Raw genomic sequence first — 21491 nt, forward strand, 5'->3', positions numbered from 1 at the left:
CTCACCTCTGCAGTTCCCCCCCCTCTGCTCTAGTCTCTTCATGGTGTCTTCAGATCCTCTCCCTACTTCTGTTGAATGGGCGCCTTGTAATGATGTCATCACGCCTGCTGCTCTGAGACATCAGATGCAGAGGGGGAATGATGGGAAAGGGAGCGTCAGCTGACGCTCCTTCCTCCATCATTGCTTTATACCGATAGATATACCAATCTAGGATGCCGATATAGTTGAAAGTGCGATGTTGGTCGTGTGACCCGTTCAGCATCGTGGGCCAAATATACTCGGGGGACCCACCTGGCGTTGCGGGCTGAATATACTCACCCTGTGGGCCAGAGTTTGACATATGTGCTATAGAGAGACAAAGACCCAACCTCACCTCATGTGGAGAAACAAACAAAACCCTGACCTCACTTCCTATAGAGAGACAAAGATCTGACCTCACTTCCTGTAGAGAGACAAAGATCCGACCTCACTTCCTGTAGAGAGACAAAGATCCGACCTCACTCTCACGTCTGTAGAGAGACAAAGATCCAACCTCACTTCCTGTAGAGAGACAAAGATCTGACTTCACTTCCTGTAGAGAGACAAAGATCTGACTTCACTTCCTGTAGAGAGACAAAGATCCGACCTCACTTCCTGTAAAGAGACAAAGATCCGACCTCACTTCCTGTAGAGAGACAAAGATCTGACCTCACTTCCTGTAGAGAGACAAAGATCCGACCTCACTTCCTGTAGAGAGACAAAGATCCGACCTCACTTCCTGTAGAGACAAAGATCTGACCTCACTTCCTGTAGAGACAAAGATCCGACCTCACTTCCTGTAGAGAGACAAAGATCCGACCTCACTTCCTGTAGAGAGACAAAGATCCGACCTCACTTCCTGTAGAGAGACAAAGATCCGACCTCACTTCCTGTAGAGAGACAAAGATCTGACCTCACTTCCTGTAGAGAGACAAAGACCCACCCCATTGTGGTCGGCACTTTAAGGAGATTTTTCAGGGGTAAGACAACAAAATTATTACATGAAGTGATTTGCAGATTATCTGTTTATCGTATTATTAATCGCATCAGATCAAGTTTTCTAAAGGAACAGTGAACATTTCAAGGAACTGTCCACTGTGTTCGGTTATGCCTTCCTCTCTACTGCAAGCTGATTGTTGCTACTGGTGCGCAATGGTTTTTCCGCTTTGCCTGCAGCGCCTCTACTGGTAGAACAGACCTTTACAATAGTTAAAAGGAGAATTCAGTATAAATACTTCTAGAAAAAACTTTACAAAACTCCGGATCGTTCTACTATTTGTGCTGTGCCAGTCCTGGAGGCTGAAGACTCCTAGAAATCCATCCAGCTGTTATCAAGTGACGTCTGTGACGTTTTCATTGATGCCGGAGAGCCGTTATCTGCCTGTAAGCTGCAGACCGGCTGGCGAAGCATTTTCCTCTTTCCCCCTTAGGTTTTTCCGTCGGTTTTATCGCGGCCGTGCCGATTCATTGTTTGAGGACAGAATAATTCAGTGAATTTTGTTTTGTGCCCTCTAAACCAGTCAGCGACCCGCAGGACGGCCTGATAACGATGCTGACAGGTAATTACTGGCATTGCCCTCTATACAGCATGACGCCGCCTGCTTCATCCCATTCTGAGTGCTGACGCATTGCAGCCTTCCTGCTGATTTCCCACCGAAACGCGCGTGGATGTAAATGAGATTAGTCAGTAAAGGTAAAATCATGGATCTCTTAATTTTTCACTTACATTTTTTTTTTACTTATTCTTTGCGGCAAAAAATATTTGCTGCTACATGGAAACCATAAGCAAGTTGCTGTTGACAGATCAGATATTCTTTTTGTCTCTAGTTTGCATTTTTGAGTGCAAAATATCAGCCTGACTTGAGTGAACCGTGATCGGCCCGACGTATAAAGACCGTTATTAATAAATAATGTTATAAAAATGTCTGCTACGCAGCCTCCTACACGTCTCTTCAGCCTCCCAGCCAATATATTCATCCCAGGAAAGCTTTAGAGAAGCTTAGCCTATCCATAAACCAGGTTATGGGCACATAAAGTCAGTTTTTGCTCGTACTTTACAATGAATTACACTTCCCCACTACTTCTGGGGAAGAGACCCTCACCCAATTTCCTGGGGGAAAAAAAACCCTTCTTTTCCCATCATCACAAGTAATCCTTATTCTTTAACTTCCTCAGGATTCATATCACTCTGTCTTGAGGATCTGCCCTTCATGATTCTTCTCTTTGTGCACCACTGATGTCACAACAGCTTTTAGGACATCACTTTTGACTTTTCAGTCTGTATTAGATCTTATCAATGGAAATGAATGAACAGAGACTCAAGGGGCATGGCTATCTTCCATTTAACTAGCCTATATAACTAAGTAGGACCAGGACTCTTCACCTTCTGAAACCTCTTACATATGTTGTATGTAATTTCCGAGACTTCAAAAGAGAAATTTTACTGTGTCCCCCTCCCCCATTTTGACCAATTGTTGGTATATTGGACCTCAGTGATTTCACTTCTTCCTGCACCTCAGTGCTGTCGCTTCCTCTGCACCTCAGTGCTGTCGCTTCCTCTGCGCCTCAGTGCTGTCGCTTCCTCTGCGCCTCAGTGCTGTCGCTTCCTCTGCGCCTCAGTGCTGTCGCTTCCTCTGCGCCTCAGTGCTGTCGCTTCCTCTGCGCCTCAGTGCTGTCGCTTCCTCTGCGCCTCAGTGCTGTCGCTTCCTCTGCGCCTCAGTGCTGTCACTTCCTCTGCGCCTCAGTGCTGTCACTTCCTCTGCGCCTCAGTGACGTCACTTCCTCTTGCGCCTCATTGTCACTTCCTCTTGAGCCTCAGTGACGTCACTTCCTCTGCTCCTCAGTGACGTCACTTCCTCTGCTCCTCAGTGCTGTCACTTCCTCTTGCACCTCAGTGCTGTCACTTCCTCTTGCACCTCAGTGCTGTCACATCCTCTTGCTCCTCAGTGACGTCACTTCCTCTTGCTCCTCAGTGACGCCACTTCCTCTTGCTCCTCAGTGACGTCGCTTCCTCTTGCTCGTCAGTGACGTCACTTCCTCTTGCTCCTCAGTGACGTCACTTCCTCTTGCTCGTCAGTGACGTCACTTCCTCTTGCTCCTCAGTGACGTCACTTCCTCTTGCTCCTCAGTGACGTCACTTCCTCTTGCGCCTCAGTGACGTCACTTCCTCTTGCTCCTCAGTGACGTCACTTCCTCTTGCTCCTCAGTGACCTCACTTCCTCTTGCGCCTCAGTGATAATCTCATTATAAAGGGTTTTCTTCCAATTCACTTTATCTCCTTTTGAATACATTCATCTATCTAACCATCTTGTTTGCTTTGATAATATTTCGGCATTTTGCCGTCTCTTTGAGCTGATGGCAGGAGGCGGCCTCGTGTCCTCTAATCCTCTCTTTTCTCGCATCTCGTTATGTTGGTAACATGAAGATTATCAAAAACAGATTTTGCAAAAAACTGTTCACTGCCTGAACTCCCCCATTAAATCTAAAAGCGCTGCCATTCTGAATATGTAAATACCTGCAAAAAGGTCCTGTGATTAAAGGGACGGTCGTTTTCATGTGTATCATTAGACTTTCTGCAATTGATGCAATTAACAGAAGATTCTTCCCGAGAGATCATTCAACTTCTTATGAAATTGGCCTTAATGTGCTTTCCTGACATCGGGATATTATATTATGGGTACCGCTGGTAAAGACTATATAGACCGAGGAACAGTCATCTCTCTAACCTGTGACTCCCTCCGTTGTCCCATCTTACCCCCCTGGCCTTGAGAAACTACAAATTCCAAGGGAGTTGGGGTTTTGGAACCACTAGAGTACATTTTTTAAACATTTTTTTTCCATGTTTTTGTTTTCCCCTATTAAGATCTGTATTAAAAATGAGAACTGTTTTCACACAGGCCACCAGAGCTTTTAAGGCTTTAACTTCCTGTTGTTTCAGAAAATGCACACGTACATTAGTAGCAACATACAGACTCAGACCCGGCCTCTTGTATTGAAGCATCTAATGAGTGTGTGCAAAGGTCATTATGCAGGGATAGGGAGCTGTGACATCACTTATTGTGATTGGTGGATGCTGTGTATAGAGGCGTTATCAGTGATTATAATCCCACCTCTGTTGATAAGGAAACTGCTGTAAACTCTTCATGAAAAGACAGGAAGTATGAAATAGCCATAGTGTAAAAAATACAAGATGACTAATTTTTTTTATTTTTCTATAAAGATTGTGATGGAAAACAAAGTAAATAAGGACTCAAAATACAATTATCATGTTGGTTTATGCTTGATTTTCCATATATATTATATACATAATATATATATATATATATATATATATATATATATATATATATATTATACCTATATATATATATATATATATATATATATATATATATATATATATATATATATATATATATATATATATATATATATAATGCCCTTCTTACCAAAAGGTATTTTACCTTCTTACAAAAAGGTATAGTCATGTACATGGCATGTCTTCTAAAGCGAGAAACGCTGTGCTCAGTAGATCAAAGTCCTGAATGAAAGACCTCATAGGGTATTTGAAAAAACAGACAATGAAGAGTTTAATTTCCTTACTGCTCCCCCGCAGGGCAATTGAAGTATTACACAGTTTTAATTTGAAATCAGTGGGCTTTAGGCGTAACTTATATACATGTCTTGTCCTCCAGAGGAAGAGATGCTCTCTGGATCCACTTTGGCTAATAGATGAGAGTCCTGAACAGAGGACTTAAAAGGGCTACTTGGAAGCCAGACAACCCCTTTAAATATTTTCTTGCTCACTGCCTGTGGTTTACAGTTTATATGGAAGGTTTTATTTTTTGTGTATGACACAGGTCCTCTGTCCACGTCTTGACTGCAGTGGTAATCTGGTATCAGTAGGGTTGATGCCCAGGTCAGGGAGTACCGGTACTCCTTCTGAGGCCATAGGTGACAGGTCTTTCCCAAATATCGCCTTATTGTACCCTTTGTTTATATTATATGTCTTTGCCTTCCCTTCACAGCTGGCTCACAGGTCACCGGCCAGAATTCACAGACCCAAAAGTCGTGGCTCAAGGGGATGGTCGAGAAGGTAAGGCTGTTTCAGTCTTTGTCTGGACTTCCTGATCACCAAGAGTCTGGCCCCCTGGGCGCCCAATGATCCCGGGAACAGGGTCCTATAATCCCCCATTAGCAGATAGCGGTGACTTTACTTCAAGAGGGGCAAGAAAACATGTCAATTTCTCATTGTGTGGGCTCAGGTCTGTGAAACGCGTCAGCCTTGGATTCTGTGCATGCACTTAAGTAGCTCAGATGGCATGGACCTTTCTCAGGAGTTCTTGGTATTTCCTTTTAATCCTGGGATCGGGTTCAGTTCTGGGAATCACATTGTGGCGTTGGCTGAGGATTTAGTCTGATTATTTCTGAGTACACAATAGGAATTGCATCTTATGCCGAGTACATAATTGGCGAGCTTGTGCAGGAGGAGAGTTCCTAATGTCTTGTGTTCTCTTAGCACGGTGCACACAGTGTTACAGATCAGGAGCCGACTCTGATCCTGATCGCTGTCATTCTCTGCCCGCTAGAAATAGCTCATCGGTGTAGCTAAATCTGGAGGGTTCCTTTAACTATTTGGTCCAGCAATAGACGGTGATCTTTAATTATGATCCTCGCCCCTTTATTACTCTCAGTAAGGCATCACATCAAATAGGGTCCCTTTAAATCTGTAGCAGAAAAAAAATATTCATGAATTTCCACCCTACGTAGAAAAAAATGTTCCTACCTGGAAACCACCAGCAAGCAGGATAACTGTTGTTGATGGATTTCGCTATGTCACATTTTTATTCAAATTATCCAAGATTTTTCTGATCATTAAAGGTTTTTTTTTCTGGACTGATGTATTGATAAGCTATCCTCAGCGGTGCTCTGACATCTGATACCCCATCCAATCAGCTTTGACAGTATGAAAAGCCTGAGCTGGGCACTGTTTAGTGGTCATTCCGGGGTATTACAGTTCAGATCCCATTTGTAGTGAATGTGATTTGAGTTGCAGTACCGAGAACAGCCACTACACTGTGTATGGAGCTGTGCCGTTTTGGCTCCATACACTGTTTATATCCAGCTGATTATTGGTGGAAGCTGCCAGGTATCATGACGCCACCAAACCCGAGGATCAGTCCTGGACAACCCCTTTAAATCATTAAAGGGGATTGTACCAGCAATAAAATTGAAAACCTAAACGAAGAGGTTGGACCCCACCAATCACGAGAACATGGGTGCCACGTAACCGTGTGATTGCGAGACCACCACTGTCTGACATATGTCAAGAACAAAACAAGGGTAATCATCTCCTTGTGGTCCAGAGTAAAGGTCACCTTCATCAGCCATGAAGTGCCCACTGGAGATTAGAGCGCCCGCCTGAACAGCGCTCCTTAATTTGTCCAATCCATTAGTGCCGAGACAAAGCTGCATTATAAGTGAATTAAACACGTCTTTAATTACACAACGTCAAGCTGCTAAGTCATTTACCGCAGTCTCGCTTACCCACCACAGATGGTAAACCCGGCAGACGGGAAGCAGCTACGGCCCCCCAACCCAACGTCAATATGATAGATGCGACAGCGCGCGTCACGGGAGCATCCATCTCCATACACGACGGTCAGATGGAGGCAGAACCATCACTCGGTCTATGCTGAGGGTCGGGGAGGTCATAAAGTCGGAATATAATGACAATAAGTATATTAATATTCTATTGAAAATATAATTTATTCATATACCAGGGGCAGTATTGCATCAAAAACTAAGTACACCCTCTATGAATAAAAAAAAAAAATCTAGTCCTTAGAAGTAGGACTACAAAAGATGAGAAATTTCACCATGTATTATAATAGTTATATTCTTGTACATAGAGGGCAGTATTATAGTAGTTCTATTCTTGTACATAGGAGCAGTATTATAGTAGTTATATTCTTGTACATAGGGGGCAGTATTATAGTAGTTATATTCTTGTACATAGGGGGCAGTATTATAGTAGTTATATTCTTGTACATAGGAGGCAGTATTATAGTAGTTATATTCTTGTACATAGGGGGCAGTATTATAGTAGTTATATTCTTGTACATAGGGGGGCAGTATTATAGTAGTTATATTCTTGTACATAGGGGGGCAGTATTATAGTAGTTATATTCCTGTACATAGGAGCAGTATTATAGTAGTTATATTCTTGTACATAGGGGACAGTATTATAGTAGTTATATTCTTGTACATAGGGGGCAGTATTATGGTAGTTATATTCTTGTACATAGGAGCAGTATTATAGTAGTTATATTCTTGTACATAGAGGGCAGTATTATAGTAGTTATATTCTTGTACATAGGGGGCGGTATTATAGTAGTTATATTCTTGTACATAGGAGCAGTATTATAGTAGTTATATTCTTGTACATAGGAGCAGTATTATAGTAGTTATATTCTTGTACATAGGGGACACTATTATAGTAGTTATATTCTTGCACATAGGGGCAGTATTATAGTAGTTATATTCTTGTAAACAGGAGCAGTATTATAGTAGTTATATTCTTGTACATAGTGGGCAGTATTATAGTAGTTATATTCTTGTACATAGGGGGCAGTATTATGGTAGTTATATTCTTGTACATAGGTGGTAGTATTATAGTAGTTATATTATACATAGGGGCAGTATTATAGTAGTTATATTCTTGTACATAGGGGCAGTATTATAGTAGTTATATTCTTATACATGGGGGCAGTATTATAGTAGTTATATTCTTGTACATAGGTAGCAGTATTATAGTAGTTATATTCCTGTACATAGGGGGCAGTATTATAGTAGTTATATTCTTGTACATAGGGGGCAGTATTATAGTAGTTATATTCCTGTACATAGGGGGCAGTATTATAGTAGTTATATTCCTGTACATAGGGGGCAGTATTATAGTAGTTATATTCTTGTACATAGGGGCAGTATTATAGTAGTTATATTCTTGTACATAGGGGGGCAGTATTATAGTAGTTATATTCCTGTACATAGGAGCAGTATTATAGTAGTTATATTCTTGTACATAGGGGACAGTATTATAGTAGTTATATTCTTGTACATAGGGGGCAGTATTATGGTAGTTATATTCTTGTACATAGGAGCAGTATTATAGTAGTTATATTCTTGTACATAGAGGGCAGTATTATAGTAGTTATATTCTTGTACATAGGGGGCGGTATTATAGTAGTTATATTCTTGTACATAGGAGCAGTATTATAGTAGTTATATTCTTGTACATAGGAGCAGTATTATAGTAGTTATATTCTTGTACATAGGGGACACTATTATAGTAGTTATATTCTTGCACATAGGGGCAGTATTATAGTAGTTATATTCTTGTACATAGTGGGCAGTATTATAATAGTTATATTCTTGTACATAGGGGGCAGTATTATGGTAGTTATATTCTTGTACATAGGTGGTAGTATTATAGTAGTTATATTATACATAGGGGCAGTATTATAGTAGTTATATTCTTGTACATAGGGGCAGTATTATAGTAGTTATATTCTTATACATGGGGGCAGTATTATAGTAGTTATATTCTTGTACATAGGTAGCAGTATTATAGTAGTTATATTCCTGTACATAGGGGGCAGTATTATAGTAGTTATATACATGTACATAGGGGGCAGAATTATAGTAGTTATATTCTTGTACATAGGGGGCAGTATTATAGTAGTTATATTCTTGTATATAGGGGCAGTATTATAGTAGTTATATTCTTGTACATAGGGGGCAGTATTATAGTAGTTATATTCCTGTACATAGGGGGCAGTATTATAGTAGTTATATTCCTGTACATAGGGGGCAGTATTATAGTAGTTATATTCTTGTACAGTCATATGAAAAAGTTTGGGCACCCCTATTAATCTTAAGCTTAATGTTTTATAAAAATTGGTGTTTTTGCAACAGCTATTTCAGTTTGATATATGTAATAACTGTTGGACACAGTAATGTTTCTGCCTTGAAATGAGGTTTATTGTACTAACAGAAAATGTGCAATCTGCATTCAAACAAAATTTGACAGGTGCATAAGTATGGGCACCTCACCAGAAAAGTGACATTAATATTTAGTAGATCCTCCTTTTGCAAAAATAACAGCCTCTAGTCGCTTCCTGTAGCTTTTAATGAGTTCCTGGATCCTGGATGAAGGTATTTTTGACCATTCCTCTTTACAAAACAATTCCAGTTCAGTTAAGTTTGATGGTCGCCGAGCATGGACAGCCTCTTCAAATGATCCCACAGATGTTCAATGATATTCAGGTCTGGGGACTGGGATGGCCATTCCAGAACATTGTAATTGTTCCTCTGCATGAATGCCTGAGTAGATTTGGAGCGGTGTTTTGGATCATTGTCTTGCTGAAAGATCCATCCACTGCGTAACTTCAACTTTATCACTGATTCTTGAACACTATTGCCAAGAATCTGCTGATACTGAGTGGAATCCATGCGTCCCTCAACTTTAACAAGATTCCCAGTGCCGGCATTGACCACACAGCCCCAAAGCATGATGGAACCTCCACCAAATTTTACTGTGGGTAGCAAGTGTTTTTCTTGGAATGCTGTGTTTTTTTGCCACCATGCATAACGCCTTTTTGTATGACCAAACAACTCAATCTTGGTTTCATCAGTCCACAGGACCTTCTTCCAAAAAGAAATAGGCTTCTTCAAATGTGCTTTTGCATACCTCAGCCGACTCTGTTTGTGCGTACTTGCAGAAACGGCTTCTTTCGCATCACTCTCCCATACAGCTTCTCCTTGTGCAAAGTGCGTTGTATAGTTGACCGATGCACAGTGACACCATCTGCAGCAAGTTGATGCTGCAGCTCTCTGGAGGTGGTCTGAGGATTGTCCTTGACTGATCTCACCATTCTTCTTCTCTGCCTTTCTGATGTTTTTCTTGTCCTGATACTTCTGGCCTTAACAAGAACTGTCCCTATGTTCTTCCATTTCCTTACTATGTTCCTCACAGTGGAAACTGACAGGTTAAATCTCTGAGACAGCTTTTTGTATCCTTCCCCTGAACAACTATGTTGAATAATCTTTGTTTTCAGATCATTTGACAGTTGTTTTGAGGAGCCCATGATGCCACTCTTCAGAGGAGATTCAAACAGGAGAACAACTTGCAAGTGGCCACTTTAAGTAGCTTTTCTCATGATTGCATACACCTGGCTATAAAGTTCAAAGCTCAATGAGGTTACAAAACCAAAAAAAGTGCTTTAGTAAGTCAGTAAAAAGTAGGCAGGAGTATTTAAAACAAGAAAATGATAAGGGTGCCCATACTTATGCACTGGTCAAATTTTGTTTGAATGCAGATTGCACATTTTCTGTTAGCACAATAAACCTCATTTCAAGGCAGAAACATTACTGTGTCCAACAGTTATTACATATATCAAACTGAAATAGCTGTTGCAAAAACACCAATTTTTATAAAACATTAAGCTTAAGATTAATAGGGGTGCCCAAACTTTTTCATATGACTGTACATAGGGGCAGTATTATAGTAGTTATATTCTTGTACATAGGGGGTAGTATTATAGTAGTTATATCCTTGTACATGCAAATATCTATCCCGGATAATCCTGTTTTCTCCTCTTTCCTGTGGATCTTACATAAGATGTGACATCAGCACGTTCTGGGCCCAGGGTTGTACATTTCCTCCTTATTTAGTAGTACAGAGCGGAGCCCGATCTGTGTGACATCAGACATACAATGTGGCTGAGCTGCTCTGTGATTAAGAGCCGAGGACGTTGGCGTCTCCGTCTTGGCTCTCTGTACTGGCAGACGCTGGTGTTGAGCTGTAAGCTGGTATGATTTACCTCTTTGCATCACTGCTGGGCTTGTAATCAAGATCTCCTACATAAAAGAATACAGATTTCTGGGGAATACTTGATAATGGGGAATTGCACGTGGAGCAGTTCCCTGCAGTTTGCCATAGAGAGGAAGAAACCATGACAAGACTCCTCCCTGTATTTCTATACGCCTTTACACAGATTAACCCCAGCGTTCAGCTCCTCCGTCCAATCTCCGTATTGACTTCTCTTCTTTGTATCTCTGCAGTCACACGGGTCCGTTCACAAGGTTTTCTCACTCTATCCTTCAGCGTTGTGACCAAGGACCTGAAGAAACTCGGCTACAGCACCAGTTCTAGCGAGACTCCAACCTCAACGGTGACTTCTATCCCATAATGCACACACGGAGCCAAGTCTGAAGCCTAGCCTGCAGAGCCCATCAGGTGGGGCACGCTCAGTACAGACATTCGATCTGCAGTTGGGCAGGCTGTTAATATTTGGGTCTACTGCCTCTCTTGTCCATAAATTTAAGGCAACCAAGTTGCAAAACTCTGTAGGCCCGTATGCATCTGCATGCTCTTTATTTACCTGTGAGGGAAAGCACAACAGACTGTGTTGCTCTCAGAGGTAAAACATTTCCTTGCCTGTTTTATCACAGGAGCGAGTGTTTCTTCCACGTCTCCAGTCCTCTGAGCTCATCATAAAACAAGTCAGTGAGGTAGGAGCTCCAGCTGCCGCTGAGCTCATAAGTCACTGAATTGATTTATGATGAGCTCTGGGGACACGGCAGAAACACTGGCTCCTGTGATAAAACAGGCAGGGAAATGTTTTACCTCACAGAAAGAATTAGCTGAGATCCTATGCTGTAATGTCTGTATACTATTTGAGTCCCCCCCCCCCCCCCCCCCTGCCCAAGTGATGTGGTATGATCAGACCATGTTCCTGCACTGTCAGACACAGCCATTACACAGTACACAGCAGGGGCACATTTATAAGATTATCTCAGCACAGGAACTTTTTTTTTTAACACATCCAATTGTGGAACTTATTTTTATTCCAAGATCTGTTGATTAAAATGTACTTGCAGAATGCCAAAATCATGACATGCAACTTAGGAGAAATGCAAACCTGTGGTCATGGGAGCTTGTGGGTCTTAACGTGACCACATTCACGTTCCACTACTGGATCAGCGGATGACAGTCAGTTTCGGCCTTCACTTTTCCATCAGAGCAGAAAAAAGACACGAGGATCTGGAGCTGTCAGCCGCGCTCTAGACACCAGCATGTTTGGCAGGAGCTGGAGCTGCGGTGCCAACTCTACCTGTGCCGCGTATACCGGGTGCCAAGTCCTGATGTGTCATTGGCTTTTGCAGCCTAGTGTTTCCTTTTGCGCAGTGAGTGAATTAATTACCCTCTAATTAATCATAATAATGAAGTCGTCTTTATGTCTAATTCAGAACATGGCACACCGACTCTGTTCCAGCATGCAGTTCAGACATGAGGTCATTGCCAATATCGCTGGCATCGATGACATCAGTTTCTTGCCAAGACCTTTTTGAAATCCCGGCTGGTGCCCGACCAGTGACCCTGAGCAGCTGCCATCTCTGACTTCCTAAACATCTACATTTGGTTTTCCGGCATAAAATTTTGCAGGTTAAAATGCAGCCGGCTCCTGACAGACGCCACAGACATCGGGTTGTGAGAGGATCCTGAAAAAAATCGAAAGAATTGTCCAGTCGACATCAACAAGCAAAAAACATTTAATTCAATTTTACTTTTTCACGAACTCATAGTTTTTTCCCCGTCTAAAATTAAAAATAAATAGTGATGAGCGAGTATGTTCTATGCGTTTTTCAAGCGTTTTTGCCGCGGAATTTCCACAGCGAAAACGCTTAAAAAACTCTTGGTAATACGTGCCCCATGGTCCTCAATGATAATCCGCATGTGCTGTGCACATCCTGTGGAAATTTCCACTGCGGATTATCATTGCAGAAATATACGCAACATGTCCATTAATTTTGCGGACACGCAGAGTAATTGCCGCCGTTGACTTGCATTGAAACGCATAATATCCGTGTCAGTATATTTGTACACACGGATATTAAGCGTTTCTATGTGCGGATGGTACCCGGGTTTGGAGAAGATGAGAGCCTCCAGACCCGGGTACCATAGAACCTGTTAAAAAAAAGAATTTAAAATAAAAAATAAAGATTATACTTGCCTTCTGATGGAGCGGAGAAAACACCGGGAGGACTTCTGGTCTGCTGTATGGGTCGCGGTGTTGTGAAGGACCTGCCATGACGTCATTGAGTCATGTGACCTGACACATGACTCAATGACGTCACCGCATGTCCTTCACACCACCACGAGCCGCCCAAGACACCGGACGGAGCGGAGAAAACACCGGGAGGACACCGGAAGGTGAGTATAATCTTTATTTTTTACCATTCTTATTCTTTCTTTTTTTTTTAACTATTACTTGGTCACACTATATATGCCGGTTGCATGGATTTATATAGTGTGAACAAGTTGTCAAGCACTTTCCAAGTGATGCTAAAATCGCTTGGAAAAGAGCTTGATAACCCGCATGCAGAAATGCTGCAAAAACGCTTGACAAACGCTTCTACCTGGCGGGAAAAAGGCATGTAAAATCCGCATTCGTTTTTCCTGCCAGGGAGAAGCAGAAAAAATATGCAGCATTTCTGCATCGTGGGCACATAGCCTAACACTTTCAGCGAGTATGCTCGGGCCGAGCTCCGAGTATTTACAGCTGCTCGGTGATATGTTTGAATCACTCCCGTGTGCATGATTTGCAACGGTTTGACAGTTTTAATACATGTGAAGAATGCCTGCTTCTTAAACGGGTATTTAAGGCATTGCAGGACCTTAGGTATCCATGGTTATGTCCACTGATAAAGTGACAGTTAGTTAGCTAGCTGCTAGTGGTTGTAACCGTGGATACCTAAGGTCCTGCAATGCCTGCCTCAATGCCTATGAGGAAAGAGCCATATCGAATCAAAAATACTATACTACATTTCTAATTGGAGGTATTTGCTAATATTATTATTATTACACCTACTATATATTGGGATAGGATCTTGGAGATGGGAATATCCCTTTTAAGCATTCCTCACATGTATTAAAGCTGTCAAACAGTCGCAAATCATGCACACGGGAGTGATTTGAACATAACACAGAGCATACTGAAGATACTCAGTACTCACCTGAGCATACTGAAGATAGTAGGTACTCGCCCGAGCATACTGAAGATAGTAGGTGCTCGGCGCGAGCATGCTGAAGATACTAGGTGCTTGGGCCGAGCATGCTCATAAATCTCGAGTAACGAGCATGCTCGGTTCATCACTAAAAAATAAAGCAACTTTTCTAATTGTCCTTAATAAAAAAAAAAAATACTGTTTTCTGCTTAGAGTGACTAGGCAGACTAATGTGTCTCCATGGTAACAGACTACAAACATCCCCAGTGTAGTCTGACCCCTGCAGTCATACAGCCTTTCTATCTATCGGTTTGTTTGTTGTCTGCGAGTGTGTAGGCACAAAACGGAAGGATATTTTTAATAAATTCTGTTCGCAAAGTTGCTTAATTTTTTTCATTTTTAATAAACAAAAAAAACATTGTAAAGCTGTAAACAGCCTTTGAGAAAGGCTGCCTCCTTGTTATAGGGATACCAGGCATTCTGTGGGGTGCGTAGTTTTGCACCATACGGATTAGGAGGGTAATGTAGGGGCTCGTGCACTAGTGGGAATTATTTTTGTAATATTTTTGTTTGTGTTTTTATTAAACTTTTTATTGTATATTTTATAAATATTTTCTTTTATATTATCCGATAAACCAAAGCAAATGTATTTTTTATGTAATTAAAGATGATTATGCCTGAACAGTCTTGTCTACTTTATATCATGTTCATGAAGCCGGACAGTGATCATCAGTGAGCAGTCGCATTGATGGACGCCGGACATTCTCCTATCACTAATTGATTGTCGCCCTATTTTTTACTAGTGACCACAATTCTACTGTTCATAGAAATCACTGAGCAATTGTCATCTGAACTACAGTTGCAATTACAATTTTCTAACCCCCATTACAAATTTAAATTAATAACATTTACAACCCTCGCCATGCCTCCATGTAGACCTCACTGAGACACTGCCTTGCTTCATTATAAGCATCACTGAGCCATCAAAATGCTTCATATAAGCATCACTAAGCCATCGCCATGCTTCATTATAGGCATCGCCGAGCCACCGCTTTGCTTCACTGTAGACATCGCCAAGCCCCCGCCGTGCTTCACTGTAGACATCACCAAGCTCTCGTTATGCTTTCCTGTAGACATCACAGAGCCCTCGTCATGCTTTCCTCTAGACATCACCAAGCCATCGCTGTGCTTCACTGTAGGCATGAATGAGCCCCCGTCATGCTTCACTCTAGACTGGGTGTTCTCTTCAAAATATGCTTAATTCTTGATCCTCCAGACACACCAATGATCCATGGACCAAAAAAGTGCTAACTTTGTTTAATTTTTTCTTTCATTGCGCCGAAGGACAGAATCCCAGAACTTCTGTGACTTATTTATAAGATTTTGTGCATATTGGAGGCAACTTTTCTTGTGTATTTGGGTCAGTAGAGGTGATGTCTTAGTACCTAGACATGGACACCTTCCACGTTTATTACATGCTTTCCTGTGCGAACTGAAAGCTAAATGCCTGTTGCCACCACATCATCTGCCGGTGTTCTGTAGTCACTTGAGGATTTTTGACCACCCGCCTCCTCAGGAATTTGGTGGCAGCTGGTGACAGACACCCTGTTCTTTCTGCCACGTCCAGGTCATGTGTTCATATAACTCTGAACATGTGATCTCTGCTTCCATCTGTATCTCTAGGAACATTTTATGCCTTTTGTATTTTCTGTGTAAGGGAATGATCCCTATTTTTAACTTTTTAGAACACTTTCTTAACAACCCAAGAATATTAGTGACCTGGAGGTCATTGCCCTTGACAAATCGACTAAGATTCCTTAGGAACGTTACCAGAAGCTGCGGTCTGGCTATGCATCTCATTTGCAGCAAGTCATAACAGCCAGAGAGGATATACTATGTACAAAAGATTGTTACGCTTGGACTGTTTAGCGTGAGTGTGGATCATGGTCCCACTGTATTGAGGAGAACCTGAAGGGGCTTGACTAAGTGGCAATCCAAGACTAACCTCTGATGCCCGGCAACTGACAGTGCCGCGATTCGAGGAGAGCCCAGGAGGGGTGGAACCAGGTGCTACACCAGGGCAGACCTCGGACACACGGCAGCTGACCCTGAGCGAGGTTTGCAGGTACTGGCAGGTTCGGCTGGTATACAGGTTAGCATTTGCAGGTGAGGGCAGGTCCGGCTGGTATATATAATAGCACTGACAGGTGCGGACAGGTCCGGTTGATATACAGGCAGGCGCTGGCGAGCACAGCTGATATACAGGCAGTGTTAGAACCCTCCTGTTTGTTTTTTCCATCTTGTGTTTTGTTGTCACGTGACCATCTGCCTTTATATTCCAGCTCCGCCTTTTTGGCTGTGCTGGACTTCAGTGTTGTTTGACTGTTTTGCCATCCAGGTGCTTCTGTGTCAATATCTCTCAGTTCGCTTGGTCCTTTTGGGACCTCTAGTACCTTTTGTCGGTTTATCTTTTGTGTTCTGCAACAACCTTCTCTGTTAAGGAAGTGTCCCATTTTTGTTCCAGTCCTTAGTTCTTTTAGGGACCCCTTCCCTTTATTCTATAGGTCTTCGTTCAGACTAGCCTAGGACTAAGGCGGGTCTGTTCGCTAGGAACAGGCAGCCCGCTACATCGTAGGGATTCAGCTTAGTCTTACTGTAGGGAAAGCTTTCCCCTTCTTTCCTTAGTACTTGTTTGCAGATTGTAACAGTAAGTCCAGCCCCAAAAAAATAAAAAAAAAGGAAATATTAATACGGGGATCAGTATGGCTTCCATCCAGAATTTGGCTCAACGCTTGCAGGGGTTGACTCTGGAGGTGGCTGAGCTCCAGCAACACGTGAGTAGCTGTTCCTGAGCGCATTTTGTGGAACCCAAGGTAGGACTGCCGGATGTTTTTTATGGTAAACAGCAAGATTTTTTTTTTCCTTTAAAAATGCTTGTTTGTTATATTTTCGTTTGAGACCAAGGTCCTCTGGGAATGAATCACAGCGCATTGGTTTTATTATGTCACTTTTGCGCAATGAACCACAAGGGTGGGCCTTTTCTCTTCAACCTAATGATCCATGTTTGAGGTCGGTAGAAGAGTTTTTTTCTGCTATGGGTCTATTATATGACGATCCTGATCGAATCTCAGCTGCTGAGGCAGAACTCAGGTGTTTGAATCAGGGGTCAGATGATGCTGAGATTTATTGCACACACTTTAGAAGGTGGGCTTCTGAAGTCAGATGGAATGATCCTACTCTGAAATGTCTTTCTTGCTGGTCTGAGTGAAAGAGTTAAGGATTTGCTAATTGCATTCCCTGCACCTGAGACTCTGCAGGATGCCATGCAATTAGCTGTTCGTGTGGATAGGAGGCTGAGATCTAGGCAGAATGAGGTAAAGATTCCTATAATGCCAGGTCCTAGTCCACAGAAATCTGCTCAGACGATGGAGAACCGATGGAGGTTGGGGCGATGTCGCTCTGCTCTCAGGAAAGAGACCGGAGGTTTACCAAGGGATTGTGTCTTTATTGTGGTAAAGCTGACCATTTGATTAAGTATTGTGAACGTCGTTTAAGTAAAGAAAAAATAAAGGTCACGTACGCCCGTATAGCTTGTTTACGCTCTGCAGGAGTATTTCTTTCAGGGAGTACTACTTTGCAGGAAAATTTGATTGAATTTCAGGTATTTGTGGATTGTGGTTCAACACTTTAATGTGATTGATAAAGGGTTTTTGGAAAAACTTAAATTGAAATCCAAACCTTTGTCATCACCTATTTCTGTGATTGCAATTGATAACACTCCCTTGAAATGTATTACTCACAAGGTTGCTGCATTTCCCCTCACTATCAATGGTCTTCACCAAGAAATTTTGGACTTGGTTGTATTAGATAATTTACCCTCTCCGGTCGTTTTAGGTTTGCCTTGGTTAAAACTGCACAATCCTTTGCTGGACTAGTCTACTAATGTGATTAAGTCTTGGAGTCCGAAGTGCTATGATAAATGTTGTAATGGTCGCATTGCGGCTGTGGGAAAAGGGGAATTACCTGTACCTATTCAAGATTTTTGGAAGGTTTTTCCAGAGGAGGAGTCGCAAGTTTTACCTCCTCATAGGGATTATGATTGCACCCTTGAGTTTGTTCCGGGTGCTACTCTTCCCAAAAGTCGCTTGTTTAATCTGACTATCCCTGAGAGAAAGGCCTTGGAGGAGTACATACAGACTAGCCTGGCTGCTGGTCACATTAGACCTTCTAAGTCGCCTGTGGCAGTCGGATTTTTCTTTGTTAAAAAAAAGGACGGCGGTTTACGTCCATGTCTGGATTTTTGTGAAATTAATAAGATTACCGTACGCAATTCCTACCCACTGCCGTTAATTCCTGACTTGTTTAACCAGTTAGTGGGAGCCAAGTGGTTCTCCAAAATTGATCTCCGGGGGGCATACAATTTGTTACGTGTGAAGGAAGGCGATGAATGGAAAACTGCTTTTAACACTCCGGTAGGTCATTTTGAGAATCTGGTGATGCCTTTTGGTCTTACCAATGCACCTGCATTTTTTCAGAACCTTACTAATGACATCCTGAGACCTTTGATTGGTAAGAATGTGGTTGTGTATTTGGATGACATTTTGATTTATTCACCAGATCTGGGGTCCCATTGGCAGAGTGTACGTGAAGTTTTGCAGTTATTGGGTGATAATTCACTCTTTGCTAAGCTGGAGAAATGTGAGTTCGCTGTGCAGAGAATTAGTTTTTTGGGCTACATTGTCTCCAGCGAGGGCTTTGAGATGGACCCGGTGAAGGTTCAGGCTGTGCAGGAATGGCCTAGGCCTATGGTTTGAAATCTATACAGAGATTTTTGGGTTTTGCCAATTATTACAGGAAATTCATTAAGAATTTTTCTGTAATTGTTAAGCCTATGACCAATCTCACCAGAAAAGGTGCGAATACTGTCCAGTGGACTACTGAGGCCATTGAAGCTTTTGTGTATGTCAAGGAGAGGTTCAGTTCTGCCCCTAACCTTATACAGCCTGATGAGACCAAGCCTTTTTTGGTCGAGGTCGATGCTTCATCGGTGGGGGTCGGAGCAGTTTTGTCTAAGGAGAACAAGGGTGGAGTACATCCATGTGCCTTCTTTTCGAAAAAAAATTCGGATTGAATTATGATGTTGGAAATCGGGAGTTGCTGGCTATTAAACTCGCGTTTGAACATTGGCGTCATTTTTTGGAAGGCACTAGATTTCCTATTCAGGTTTTCACAGATCATAAGAATTTGATCTATCTGGATGCTGCCAAGTGCTTGAATGCCCGTCAAGCTAGGTGGGCACTTTTTTTTCTCGGTTTCATTTTTCTGTTACCTATATCCCTGGTACTAAGAATGTAAAAGCCAATGCTTTATCTCACAGCTTCTCTCCTACGGTCGGTGCTGAGGAGGAGGAGAGCATTTTACAGAAAGGAGTTGTGGTGGCGGCATTGGACTACGTTTTGGAGAATGGGATTCTGAAAGCTCAAGATGATGCTCCATCTAACACTCTCCATGGGAGGTTGTTCGTGCCTAGAGCCTTTAGGAGACATTTGTTTGTGGAGTGTCATGAGTCTCGGTTGGCAGGTCATCCAGGAATTTGTGAGACTTATCAGTCGCTGTTTTTGGTGGCCTGGATGGCAGAAAGAAGTCATCAAGTGGGTGCGTCAATGTACGGTGTGTGCTAGGTCAAAGGCTTCACATACCCCTGCTGCGGGGTTGCTTTGCCCTCTGGAGGTTCCTAGTGCGCCTTGGACGCATCTCACAATGGATTTTATTACTGATCTGCCCATATCCGAGGGTTTTACTGTCATCTGGGTGGACCTTTTTAGTAAGATGTGTCATTTGGTTCCATTCATTAAGTTGCCCTGCGCCAAGACACTCGCTAAGGCTTTTGTTAAGGAGATTGTCAAGCTTCATGGCGTTCCCACGGATATGGTTTCTGATAGAGGACCTCAGTTTGTGGCTCGCTTTTGGCGTGCTTTTTGTGACCGGTTTGCAGTCCAATTGTCATTTTCGTCTGGGTATCATCCTGAGTCTAATGGACAGACTGAAAGAAAGAACCAGGATGTAGAACAGTTTTTGCGTTGTTTTGTGGCGGACAATCAAGAGGTGTGGTCTGAGTTTCTGCCTCTCGCGGAATTTGCTCTTAACAATCATACATCCTCCTCTGCTGGGTGTTCTGCTTTTTTTTTGTTCTACTGGGAGACATCCGTCTTTTCGTTTGTTCTCCAAATTGGGGTCGGCGGTCCCGGAGGAGGAGAATTTTTCCGGTGATTTGGAGAGAGTTTGGACTAATGTACGTTGCAACCTTCAAGAGGCTAACAAGAAGTCCAAGAAGTATTTTGACAGGATACGAAAGGAGGTTTTGTTTACTGTGGGTGACATGGTTTGGTTGTCCTCGAGGAACCTGCGGTTGAGGAGTCCCTCTAAGGCTATGTGCCCACGTTGCGGACCTGAAGCATATTTTTTACGCTTCTCCCTGGCGGGAAAATCGCATGCGGATATTACATGCGGTTTTCCCGCCAGGTAGAAGCGTTTGTGAGGCGTCTTTGCATGCATTTCCGCATGCGGGTTATCAAGCACTTCTCCAAGCATCACTTGGAAAAGTGCTTGACAACTTGTTCAGAATGGTAAAAAATAAAAAAATAAACTTTATACTCACCTTCTGATGCATTCTCTGCCCCGTCCGGAGTCTTGAGCGGCTCACGCTGTTGTGTGCAGGACCTGCGGTGACGTCATTGAGTCATGTGGTGGGTCACATGACTCAATGACGTGGCAGGTCCTTCAGACAACAGCGCGACGGAGGGAAAACATCAGAAGATAAGTATAAACTTTATTTTATTCTTTTTTTTACAGGTTCTTTGGTACCCAGGTCTGGAGGAGAGTCTCCTCTCCTCCAGACTTGGGTACCATCCGCACATTGATTCCGCAGCGCTTCCGCAAAATTAATGAACATGCTGCGGATTTTTGACTGCAGCATATACGCTGCGGAAAAATCCGCAGCATGGGCATTGACATTGCGGAATGCCATTGGGGACCATGGGGTGCGGATCTACATGCGTTTTTCAAGCGTTTACGCTGCGGAAATTCCGCAGCATATACGCTTGAAAAACGCTACGTGGGCACACAGCCTTAAAAACAGGGTCCTAAGTTTGTGGGTCCATTTAAGGTGCTTCAGGTTGTTAACCCGTCTGCTGTTAGGTTGGATGTCCCTACTTCCTGGAAGATTAATCCTGTGTTTCATGTTTCCTTGTTGAAAAAGGCTGACGTATCTGATAGGGACGCCACTGTCTCAGTTCCTCCTGTGGTGGAAGACGGCGAATATGAAATTTCTCGTATCTTGAATTCTAGATGGCATAGAGGGAGATTACAGTATCTTGTCTCCTGGAAGGGTTTCGGTCCCGAAT

At 42.6% G+C, this 21491-nt stretch overlaps 1 protein-coding gene across 3 annotated transcripts in view; it reads left to right on the plus strand.

The window, feature by feature from the left end:
• Positions 1–14764, plus strand: part of B9D1 (B9 domain containing 1) — a 49051-nt gene extending 34287 nt beyond the window's left edge. Inside the window, exons 6-9 of one of the 3 annotated variants that reach the window (XR_012250768.1) lie at positions 5046–5113; positions 11143–11317; positions 12331–13746; positions 13841–14764. Coding sequence is in view for 2 of the 3 variants with exons in the window: in XM_073648444.1 (XP_073504545.1) it covers positions 5046–5113; positions 11143–11270 (196 nt within the window). In the remaining variant the exon portion in view is untranslated. Of the gene's footprint in view, positions 1–5045; positions 5114–11142; positions 11318–11961 lie in introns of all 3 variants that reach the window. The other 2 variants (XM_073648444.1, XM_073648443.1) reach the window with 2 other exon arrangements.
• Positions 14765–21491: the final 6727 nt, after the last annotated feature.

Source organism: Phyllobates terribilis, unplaced genomic scaffold, assembly GCF_046119375.1.
Source record: "Phyllobates terribilis strain yellow unplaced genomic scaffold, ASM4611937v1 Scaffold_9__5_contigs__length_417890890, whole genome shotgun sequence".
Lineage (NCBI taxonomy): Eukaryota > Metazoa > Chordata > Amphibia > Anura > Dendrobatidae > Phyllobates > Phyllobates terribilis.